This window comes from Globicephala melas, chromosome 15 (assembly GCF_963455315.2).
Source record: "Globicephala melas chromosome 15, mGloMel1.2, whole genome shotgun sequence".
Lineage (NCBI taxonomy): Eukaryota > Metazoa > Chordata > Mammalia > Artiodactyla > Delphinidae > Globicephala > Globicephala melas.
This window is the reverse complement of record NC_083328.1, coordinates 68,827,709-68,839,739: the sequence shown is the minus strand read 5'-3', so window position 1 is coordinate 68,839,739 and position 12,031 is coordinate 68,827,709. Positions and strand designations below refer to the sequence as shown.

Below are 12,031 nucleotides of genomic sequence, written 5' to 3'. Positions count from 1 at the left end.
GGAGCAATGGTCCAGAGATGTAGAGCCCTGCCCACGGTCACACAGAGTCTGTAGGACAGCCAGGACCAGAGCTCCGGGCTCTTGCTGCCCGGATGCCACGAGCTCCCTACTGAGGAGTCCCTCTGCATCTAGACGTATCTGTGCTCTTGGGGGAGCGTGCGCTGAGGACTCTGACCTCAGAGCAGGAGATCAGGATGAACTCTTCAGAGAGGCTGTTTTCACTTCCAGGGAGGAACTCAGATTCAGATCAAGCTCAGGGGCTTCTTCTCAGAGCTGTTTCTCTGCTGATTTCTGGGGAGGCCGTACTGGATGTCAAAATGGGTGCCTTGTTCACTGTTCCCAGCTCCCCCTTCTCCTTGGCCGTCTCCGAGGGTGGCTCCTGCCTGGGCCTTACAGAGCGATCCTGGTGCAGAAACCTTCAGTGGCCTTGTTTGTCAGAGGACTTGTTCCGGTCACTGGAGCCCTCTCTGCCTGCTTGCCGGGACTGCTGAGAAATGTCCCCAGGAGCGGCTCTCAATCTGTGACGGATGGGGGTGCGGGTGTAAGTTCCCCAGGTCCCTCCCCGCTGAGGCGGAATAACTTGGAGGTGTGTATTCACACTCTCTCCTGGAGTAGCAGGAGAAAGTAAGAGAGTAAGCCCCAGCTTGATGACACAGCCCTCACCCGTTTCCTTCCTTTCTGCCTCTTACTTCCCATTCCCCTTCCGGTGTTTCCCGGGATCATCTCCCAAAGCAAGTCCTTGCACTTCAGTCCTTGTCTCAGTTTCTGCTTCGGAAGGAATCCGGATCAGAAACCTTCCTCTCTTTCTTCAGAAAGTCCCCTTAGCAGGGTGTGGGCTGGACATCCTGCTTAGGATGAATCCACAAATTCATCAGCTGGGCCACTGTCCCCCTAACTTCTCTCGGTGCTCTGCGCCTCTACACTTAAGTGCCCTCTGTGGCCCCAAAACTTTCATCTGTTGGAGCAGCTCCTCACGGGGCCCTGCAGAATGGAGCAGCCCATCCTCAGTCAGCAGGGAACTGGCAGCACAAGGAGACGCACAGAATGTCGGGCTGTTTCTCTGTCATCCCCAGGCCACCTGCTACCTTGGTAACGGTAATTCAATCAAGATTGAATGAGGAGACCTTTAGCTGCAGTGGGGTACCTGGGCAGTCTCGGCAGGATTACCTGCATCCTCGCTCTCCACTCGTGCAACATGATGACCTTAACATTTCCAGTACTTCTAGGAAATGATTTTTCAGCTCCACAATTCACTGTAATGAGTCAGATCTCTTTTCTCTGAAAAACTGCACCTTTTCTTTACCTTCCTCAGTGCCCAGAAGACAGGAGGAAAGCCCATCCTGTATCCAAATGATATTGTCTTCCCCGCCCCACCTCTCTGAAGTGATTCTCTAAGTGGATGTGACTTGAGAAGACTGACTTAATGGGTTACCTCTGATGATGGAGGAGGGAGGAGGAACTGTGGTTTGCTTTGAGAGTTAGACCTGTGCATGGGAGGACACTGAATCCTCTCCCATGGCCAGGGATGGGGGGTGGGACACACAGTGGGATGGGACACAGTGTCAGAGTCAGAACCGGCATGGAGGGGTGTAGCGGCAGTGCGTCTTGGGGTTCCCAGAGAGGTAGGGACCCCACTACTCTACAAGGAAGCTGTCAGCCTTACACCTTCTAAGTTGTTAAACTGCTTGGAGCCTTGATTTTCTCAGCCACAAAATGGGTTATGATGAGAATCAAATGGCATGGCATCCATAGGCTTCCAGAATGGTGCCTGCAGCATCTCATGCACTCCGCAAAGATAGATTTCTGTTCCTTACACCCAGCACAGGTGAGTCTCTAGTCTCACGGCCTAATTCCAGTAAAAACCTTTGGTCTTTCCCAAGACAAATTGAATAGCCGAGGCACCCCCTGTGCTAAATAACTGAACATCAGATGGTCTGTACATTGAAACCTGAGTGTGCATCAGAATCTCCTGGAGGGCTTGTTAAAATACAGATTGCTGGGCTCCACCCCAGAGTTTCAGATTCAGTGGGTCTGGGCTGGGACTCCAGTATCTGCATTTCTAACAAGTTCCCAGATGTCATTGATGCTATTGGCCAAGGAACTATATTTTGAAAACCACTGGTCTAGAATTACAATAAAACTGAATTTACACATTTGTATTGATTTCTTACAATACACCAGGTGCCTTCATATCTAACTGCTTTTCATCCTTGCAACAAGTCTGCAAAGATGGAGAGGATTTTGATGTTGTCGTTGGGTAAACTGAGGCTCGGGAAGGTACATCATCTGCTCCGGGTGATAGAGTTAGTGACAGACCTCAGGTCTGCTTTCAGAGCCTTCCCAAGCCCTCCCTCTCTCGTGCTGAAGGCAATGATTGGCTGCCAGTCTTGGGTCTGCAGGTGGGGTGAGGGGTCAGCTATGAGGCGAGGAAGAATTTGAGCACAGGATCCAGGCACACTATGCCAGCCTTGTGTAGAGGAAAGAGCCTGGGTCCCAAGCCAGGTTACCTAAAATCAATTGTATGGCTAAAAGCAAGGGACCGGCTCCTTTCTGGTTCTCAGCCTTTCAGACACAAATACGAATTCATATATTGAACAGATAATTATTGAGCACTTACTATGTGCCATACACTGTAGAGGAGTTCAGTAAATAGGGTGCCCGTTCTTAAATAGGGCGCGAAGGAGAGCCATGGGTTAGTCAGATCGTCGCAGAAATAAAACTGCTCTAAGAGCTCTGAAGACAAGTACAGGGAGCTATTAGAGCCTGGGGTGGAGAGATCATAGAAGGCTTCCTGAGGGAAGAAGATTGAGCTGAAGAATGAGATGTTGCCAGCCTTATGGGGTTGAGGGCGTTCCTTTCATGTGCAAAGGCCCTGTGGTCAGAGCAGACATGATGCATTTGAGCAACAGAAAGAAGGGCATGGTTTTCAGTCATATGTGGGGAGGGGGGCATGAGGCTGGACTTGGGAAATAGGTCCCAAACCAGATCATGCAAGGCATTGTGGGGTCTGGTCAGGCTTTGTTCTCTGTCAGTGATGTCTTGCAACTGATTCATACCAGCTTGCAAGAGATGATGGTTAAATTTTTCAGGAATTTTGTGAGCCAGTTGATACCACGTTGGAAATCAGTCATGGTGGGAGTATTTATATCACAGAAATCAGATGTTACAGATCAGGGCCATTTCTTCCTCCAGAGAGCTCTTTGTTAAACTTTTACAACCTACCACTGTGCTTTGTTCGAAAACTACAAGGAACAGATTGATTCTAGAGGGGCAATGTTTCTGTTCCCCTTGAGTTGCGTTCCAGGGAGCTCTTTGGGTCTCCGTGTCTTTGCAGTTATGCCTTCTCTCTACCAGTGGCCACTGGTTCTCTCCTCCTCCGTGCAAGCCAGTGCTGGCCCACCTCCCACCTCAGCTGAGAGCCGGGTGAAGCCAGGCTCCTGCACCTCCTCTTACCTCACCGTTGAGGAGTTTGTTTCTCCTCTATGTGACTTCTTCACTCGTCTTGAATATCAAACAAGGAATACCAGATTAGCTGTTTCTCAAGCTTGCAAAATGTAGATAGAGCATAATGAACTTTCTGGGCTGCTTGTAAATTACTTGTATAAACTCCTTTACATCGCCCACTGCCCCATCTTTCTCCATGTGCATGTGGATAAACACAGTTTTTTTATCCTTCTAATTATATAATGTTAGAAGGAGAAGGGGACACAGAATAATATTAGCGTCTCCCAGAAGGAATAAATAAACCATGAAGGCAGTCCTACTCCTTGCAATGCCTTTCTGGTGGACCTGTAGCTGAATTCTGCCCTTTCATGAATATACACAGTAACTCTTTGCCTCTGTAGAAAGATGGGTTTACATTTTGTACAGAAGGGCAAATGGGAAGCACTGAGTTTCTAACCATCTCCTCCATCAGCTCACTGCCTGCCTCACATCCAGCCCAGAATCACCATTTATTAAGCACCTGCTGCATACCAGGCACTGTGCTCACACTTTTTTTAAGAGCAGTTTTAGTTTCGGAAAAATTGAGCGGAATGTCCAGAGAGTTCCTGTTTACTCCTACCTCCCATCCCCCTTCAGTTTCCCCTGTTATTAACATGTCGCATCAGTGTGATACGTTTGTTACAATTGGTGAACCAATATTGATCCTTTTTTTTATAAGATAGCATCTCATTTTTTTATTGAAGTTTAGTTGATGTACAGTATTGTATGTTACAAGTGTACAGTATAATGATTCACAGTGTTTAGAGGTTATACTCCATTTATGGTTATTATAAAATATTGGTTATTTTCCCTGTGTTGTGCATTATATCCTTGTAGCTTATTTTATACATGACAGTTTGTACCGCTTAATCCCTTACCCCTATAATGACTCTCCCCTTTCCCTTTACCCACTGATAACCACTAGTTTGTTCTCTGTATCTGTGAGTCTGCTTCCTTTTTGTTATAATCACTAGTTTGTTGTATTTTTTAGATTCCACATATGAGTGATATCATACAGTATTTGTCTTTCTCTGTCTGACTTATTTCACTTAGCATAATACCTTCCAAGTCCATCTATGTTGTTGCAAGTGGCAAATTTTCATTCTTTTTTATGGCTGAGTAATATTCCATCACATATATATACACCACATCTTCTTTTTTTTTTTTTTTTAGTGTTTAGTTTTTTTTCCTCAACATTTTTATTGTAGTATAATTGCTTTACAATGGTGTGTTACTTTCTGCTTTATAACAAAGTGAATCAGTTACACGTATACATATATCCCCATATCTCTTCCCTCTTGCATCTCCCTTCCTCCCACCCTCCCTATCCCACCCTTCTAGCTGGTCACAAAGCACCGAGCTGATCTCCCTGTGCTTTGCGATCCATTATTACTAGCTAAAGTCCATAGTTTACCTTCGAGTCCACTCTGTGTTGTGCAGTTCTGTAGGATTTAAAAAATGTACAGTGACACATATCCGCAATTACAGTATTTATTATACAGAAGTTTCACTGCCCTAAAAGTTCCCTGTGCTCTACCTAATCATCCCTCCCCCCAAGTCCCTGGCAATCACGGATCTTCTTACTGCCTCCATAGTTCTGCCTTCTCCAAAATGTCATAGAGTTGGAATCATACACTATGAAGCCTTTCAGGCTGGGTTTTTTCACTTAGCAGTATGCGTTTATGTTTCCTCCATGTCCTTTCCTGGTTTGGGAACTCATTTCTGTATATTACCAAAGACATGGATGTACCATGACTTGTTTGTCCATTCACCTATTGAAGGACATCTTGGTTTTTCTTAAGTTTTGGCAATTATGAGTAAACCTGCTATAAACATACATGGGCAGATTTTTGTGTGGATGTAAGTTTCAGCTCATCTGGGTAAATACCAGACAGTAATTGCTGGATCATATGATAAGAGTGTGTTTAGTTTTGGAAGAAATTTCCAAACTGTCTTCCAAAGTGGCTCTACCATTTTGCTTTCCCATCAGCAATAAGTGAGAATTCCTGTTGCTCTGCATCCTCGTCAGCATTTGGTGTTGTCAGGGTTCTGGATTTTGGCCATTCTGGTAGGTGAGTAGAGGTATCTTTTTGTTGTTTTAATTTGTAGTTCCTAATGACATATGATACTGAACATCTTTTCATATGCTTATTTGCCATCCATATATCTTTATTCGTGAGGTGTCTGTTCAGATCATTTGCCCATTCTTTAATTGGGTTGTTTACTTATTGTTGAGTTTTAAGAGGTCTTTGTATACTTGTGGATCCAACTCCTTTATCGGGTAGTCTTTTTCAAACGTTTCCTCCCAATCTGTGGCTCATCTTTTCATTCTCTTAACGTCCTCACACTTTTCATGCCTGCATTTTCTCATTTAATCCTCCCAACATTCTGTGAGCTATATAGTATTGAGCCATATAGCATTTTCCTAAGAAAACCAAGGCTTAGAGAGATCAACTGACTTGCTAAGTGATGGAGCTAAGATCTGAACCCAGATCTGATCCAGAGCTTCAGACCTCCCATCACCACGTCTGCTGTCCTACAGGTTAGCCCATGTGGGAGTAAATCGTAAATCTTGATCATTTTGTACTAAAGTACCCTTTCACAGTCTCAGAAGATAGTCTCTGTTGGGATGCTCTGCAGAGCCCGGCATGGTGACTTGCATCTAAGTACCTGGATAGGGCATAGAAAGCCCTCTTCAATCTAACCCCCACCTACCTCCTCCCACTGCTAATTGCCTCCCATTCCATGTTCACAAGACAAGGAACTGTTTGCAGGTCGCCAGTGTGCTTTTCCAGGACCTCTGCTCTCTTGCTGTTCTCTCTGACGGAAAGACCCTTCCTCATTGTCCGTTGGTCAAGGCTTACTTTCAATTCCTCATTCACATATCACTTCGCAAAGCCCTCTAGTCCCCTCCCCACTTTCTAGACCTTGAAATTTCACTTCTCTGTACAGTCTGTCTCCCCCACTACATTGACAAACTCCCTGAGCACTTGGAAAATACTTTCCAAGTCCCTTCAACAAGCCTGTGTGTAGTAGGTGCTCAGTGAATTTGTTCTTAATAAATGAATAAAGGTGATAGTGAAACGCCATCATCTTGTGGTTAGAGGCACCTCTCATCTTTAAGAATATTTAACTAAAAGAAATAAGTTTGTTTCTTTTTCTTGCTAATCATATTTGCTTTCAGACTTTCAATTTCGTTTTATATTAATGAAAATTCCCTTTCAACGTTTTACACCAGAATATCTGTTTCCAGTGCTTTAGACTTCAAGGGCAGGCATAATTCAATAAATAAAGGAGATTTTTTGAATCGATGAGTCATTAGTGAGACCAATGAGTGAAAACACATTACACATTTTTCACTTTTTTGAGCCTTACAGTTTTGGTAACCGCTGGTAACAAGGCTTAACAGTCTGAGCTCAGAGTCAGCTTCTGGGTCTTGTCTGAACCCCTGCTGGGTGGATGTGCCCCAGGACGTCCCACTGCAGGAGCTGGGAACCAGACACTTGCACAGACTGCAGTACCTGCGAGATGCTAGAAGTCCAGGGACAGCACATCGTGTGAACAGAGCAGGGATTCAGGGTCAGACAGTCCTAAGATAGAATCCCAGCCACTTGTAGGCTGTGTAATGTTGGAAACTTGCTTAATCTCTCTGAGCCCCAGTTTCTTCATCTGTGAAATGGGAAGAATAAAAATACTACATCATTAGTATAATAATCTGTGGAGCAATTTGGAGGAATAAATGATTGAGTGAGATAATGTATGTGAAGCCTCTGGTATCTACCATCAACTCCATAAAGATTAGCTTCCAACTCCTTCCCCACTTCACACCCCACTCCGCCACCCACCGAAAGGGATCACTTAGACCTCCCCCCCACTCCCTCTGGTTGATTCCACGGAATCTCTTCCCCACGATGAGTGAGAAACATGGCATCCAGTGTAGCTCAGTATCTAGCACAGTGCCTGCCGCATGGCAGATGCTCACTTAACTATTTTTGAATTGATTAATTAGTGAATGAATGAATGGAGGTGGGGCGGTGTCCTGTCCAGCCCCGGCCTGCTCGTCCATGCTTGGTCCCATTCCTTGCCTTCTCCCGCTCAACTTCCCATCGTAGGGATCTGACCCTTGCGGGTTGCATTTCTCAGCCTCTCTTGTCGGCTGGCTGCTGCTTGGCCAATGACGTGCCCTGGTGGGAGATTGGAAGGTGGGAGAAAGGAAGAAGCCGGGGTATTTCTCCCTCTCTGTCCCAATCAGAGGCACCTTCTTGAACAGTGAGGGAGTCTCCTCCTTTTCTCCAGCTCCCACCAGAGAGGCCCACTGCAGCTCCAGCTTCCACAGGTGGCCCCCACCCCTGGGCTCTGGTGCCCTGGCTTCCTCCCTCTGTCCCACCGACCCTGGGGAGGCAGTGTCTCCTTGTTGATGTTTATCTCTGAGTTACTTCTCCCTCCTCCCTGTAGCCTCTCAGCCCTTCCATCACCCAGGTAACCACTTCTCTGTCATTAATTCCTTCTGCTGTGCACCCTCGAAGTACTTTCTACTATCCTGCTTAGACCCCTCTGGGGAATCAGGAGTGTCTGAGCTCAGAGTTAAGAGAACCCCACTCTTCCAAGCTCCACCATCCACTGGCCGTGTGGCCAGTCAATCCTTGGGAGCCTCAGTTTCCTCATTTGTAACAAAGGTTAACAGCATCCATCTTACTTCTCTCCCAGGGTCACTGTGAGAGTCCAATGAGATAACGCATTCATATACTCACCAAGTACTTACTGAGTACCTGTCACAGGTGCATGCGGAGGCTGGAACAAGGAGCAAACACCTAATGTCCCTGTTCATGGGGGTTCCAGTTAGTAGTAACAGGTGGCCTTGTAAACTGCCAAGTTCTGGAAAAAGCTAATGGGATTTGGTGACCCGACTTCCTTGATCCCCAGAAACCCTTGGGGGTGCCCAGAGTTCTCCAGTCCACTTATGGGGAGCCCTAGCCCTGACCTAGAGTAAGGTGGCCCGGCCAGTGGACGCAGCAACACGCGGTGATACGTGCATAGTGATGGGGACAGAAAGCTGAGTCCCTCCCCCCACCAGACCCAGCCCAGGTGTTCTGTTTGCGTGTCCTCTAGCATATCGGAGCTCACTTTAATGGACTGTAAAGGATTAGCCTGATTCTTCTGCTGTCATGGGTTTTTCTTTTAATCATTTTAATTTGGTGTTATTTGAAGTAAGCGTGCCATTGACTATAGCCTGCAAATCTTGTTTGTGCCTAGATCGTTTTTGAAATGGTATTCTCTGTAACACAGTTTTTAGTTATTGATGACCTCTTTTAATCTAATGATTTAGTCGGCTTCACTTGAATGATAATATTGATAACAATATGTGGCCGACGGTCTATTTGCAGCAATGTTCCAAGAGGCAAAAGGCAAGCATTTGTGCACTTGTGGAAAACAGGTAAATGTGCCAGTTTTAAGCAAGCATGAAAATGGGGCATATTAATTTGGATCTAACAGTTCTCGCTTCCTGAGTGTTTTCATATGGTCTTTCCTGTGTTGTCCTCTGGAGAAGGCATCTCCGTCCCCATTTTAATGACAAAATCACTAAGATTTAAAGAAGCAGGTCACTCTCCCCTGTAGGTAATGACAAAACCAGAATCAGAAGGGCAGGTGAAAAAAGAGAGAAGAAGCATATACAAGCCCTTTTTTTAGGCACCGTAATCTCCCTAAGCCTCAATTTCCTCATCTGTAAATGGGGATAATAACTGAGGGTGATGCTAGGGGTTAAATGAGAGCGTGTCTGTCAGTAGCATGGTGCCTGGTACATGATGATTAGTAAATGGTGGCTCTAAAGCAGAGCAGAGCTCACCCGAAGCCTTCTCATCACCCATCCCCTTGTTTTCTGCTCTCTCTCTGCAGATGACCATTCTCGAGTGAGGCTGCTGGTGCTGGATGGAGACCCACACTCCGACTACATCAACGCCAACTACATTGATGTGAGGCTCTCCATGGGGCTGGGCAGCTGGGTTCTGGGGTTGGCTATAGTGGGCTCAAGATCTGTGGCTGTGTCCCCAGCCGCTCCCCCAGACAGTGGCCCTCCTAGAACAGGTCCAGAGGGTCTGGCTCCTCCTGTAACTAGTGTAACCCGAGCTGATTAGCCATCTAAAGCTGCATCCACTTTCAGGCTGGCTGGAGTCGCCTGCTCTGTGGGAACCCAGGATCGCCAGTCTTGTTCATTCACCCATTCATTCTTCTGTATGTATGTCCGTTTACCCATTCATTCATTTATTTGAAGGTACAGCCATTTATGCAACAAAAATTTCAGAATACCTACTGTATGTTGGATGCTATAGGAACCATAAAGCTAAAAATGCCATGGTCTCTACCCTCTAAAACCTTAGCAGGAAGATAAGCTGTGCACATCAATGATTCCAGGGCAAACTAGAAAGTGGTGAGTGTCATGAGTTCAGATAAAATGCTACAGGGATTCAGAGGTGGGAGGGAAAAAGTCACTCTTCTATCAGGAATGCGAAGTGTGATGTGAACCGAAACATCAAGCACAGGTAGAATTTAAAATCAAAGAGGGGGAAGATGGGCCTCTGCCAAAGAAAAGCACAAGCTGAGATGTAGCAGAGGGTAAGTAGCAGCTCAGTTCGAGGGGAGCAGAGACTCTATAATGGGAATAGTGGAAAATAAGGTTGGAGCTAGATCACTGATGCTTTGTGATCAAACGTTGGAAGTCAGACTTTATTTTGTAGGCAAGAGAAAGCTCTGGAAAGTTTTTGATCAAGGAGGTGACCGGTTCAGAGCTGAGCTTTGGGATGATTTATCTATTACCCAGGGTAAGATCGATGAGAGGGAAGAGGGTCTGGGAATAAGACCCCCAATTAGGAAAGGGGGCTGCTTCAGTGTTCCAGAGAATATGGAGGAAGGAACTAAATACAACAGGAGCCAAGATGGGCATACACGGAAGTAAGAGAGTTTGTAAAAGGGAAGCATGGTCACTGGGACCAGAGAGACATCCCAGAATGACCGATGCAGGCCAGGCTTCTGAGGACCTCAGCTAGGAGTCCAAGAACCTTGACGAAAGGCTCAGAGATCCACCCTGGTGCCTCTGACTCCCAAGTGTTTTTATAGACAAGCTATAAGGCACTGTGGCGTGCTTTAGAATTCCCCATTGTGTATTGAGCCTTGTGTTAGGCATTTGCCTGTTTGCCCTCAGATCTATTCCTTGCCCTTCCCTGTTCTGCTTTGTGTTGCTGGTATGCGTGTGTGTCTGTGCGCATGTTTGTGTGTGCATTGTGTGCATGTGCATATGTGCATGTGTGTGCACGTGCGTATGTGCATGTGTGTGCGTTTGTGTGCATGTGCATGTTTCTATGTGTGTGCATGTTTGCGTGTGTGCATTGCGTGCTTTTGTGTGCGTGTGCATGTTTGTGTGTGCGTATGTTCGTGTGTGTGCGTGTGTATGTGCGTGTGCGTCTGTGTGTGCATGTTTGTGTGCATGTGCGTGTGTGTGGTGTGTGTGCGTGTGCGTCTGTGTGTGCGTGTGTGTGTGCACGTGTCTGTGTGTGCGTGTGTGTGCGTGTGTTTGTGTGTGTGTATGGTGTGTGTATGTGCGTGTGTGCATGTGCATCTGTGTGTGTGTGTGTGTGTGTGTGTGTGTGTGTGTGTGCAGGGAGGAGAGCGAGCTGACCCTTTAAGGAAGGTGCGATGGGAGATTGGCAGGTGATGGGAAGGGAGACGCCATCGTATTTATCTGCCTCTCTTGTCCCCTGGGGTGGCAGCTCCAGCAGCGGCTGCATCAAGCAGGGCCACCAGAGTGATCCAGCCTCGACAAGGTGGCCCCAGCTCCTGGGCTCTGGCGACTTCTCTGTCTCCCGTTATCTGCTGGTTCTAGGGGTGACCACATCCTCTTGCCATTGCTGATCTCTGGGTGGCCTCACTGTTCCGTTTTGCAACTTAGCTCCTCCATCACCTGTATAACCAGCTCCCTGAACTGAATTCCCTCTGTCTGAAACACCTGGAATGGTTCTCCGCCTGGACTCTGGTTAACAAGAAAATTCACAAGGAGATGGCCAGTTCTGAGCAGCCTGTCTCCAACCTGGAGAAAGCACTCAGCATTCACCCATCATGCCTTCAGCCTTTCCCTCATGCATCTAGTATTCATTTCTCACACACAGCAGATCCTCCACTGTGTGCCAGAAACACAGACCTTAAAAGGGACTCAAGTCTGGTGAGGGAGTCAGATAAGAAAAGAGACCCTCGAAGAGCAGGGGCCATGGGAACGTAAAGGAAAATCAAAGCCTCAAGGTGGGAGTGGCGTGGTCAGTGAAGCCTTCCTGGAGGAGGTGACACAGTGCTGCTTTAGCCAATGAGTGAGAGTCAGCCGATGGTAGTTAGGCAAGAAGGACCGATGGTGGCTTAAGAATTATTGATCACCTCTAGTGTACCGACATTGCCTTAACTAGTATCACAACTCACAAAGTAAATGCCATTACTACCCATTTCCAGATGAGTGAACTGGGGCTCTCAAGGTTATGAAACTTCTCCAGGATGTGAGGGAGGGGAC

General features: G+C 46.7%; 1 protein-coding gene across 16 annotated transcripts in view; it reads left to right on the top strand.

The window, feature by feature from the left end:
* PTPRT (protein tyrosine phosphatase receptor type T) overlaps window positions 1–12,031 on the top strand; it is a 1,174,296-nt gene that overhangs the window by 1,104,286 nt on the left and 57,979 nt on the right. For all 16 annotated transcript variants that reach the window (XM_060285697.1, XM_060285704.1, XM_060285700.1 and 13 more), the window contains one exon: window positions 9,379–9,455. In XM_060285697.1, coding sequence (XP_060141680.1) covers window positions 9,379–9,455 — 77 coding nt within the window. The remainder of the gene's footprint in view (window positions 1–9,378; window positions 9,456–12,031) is intronic.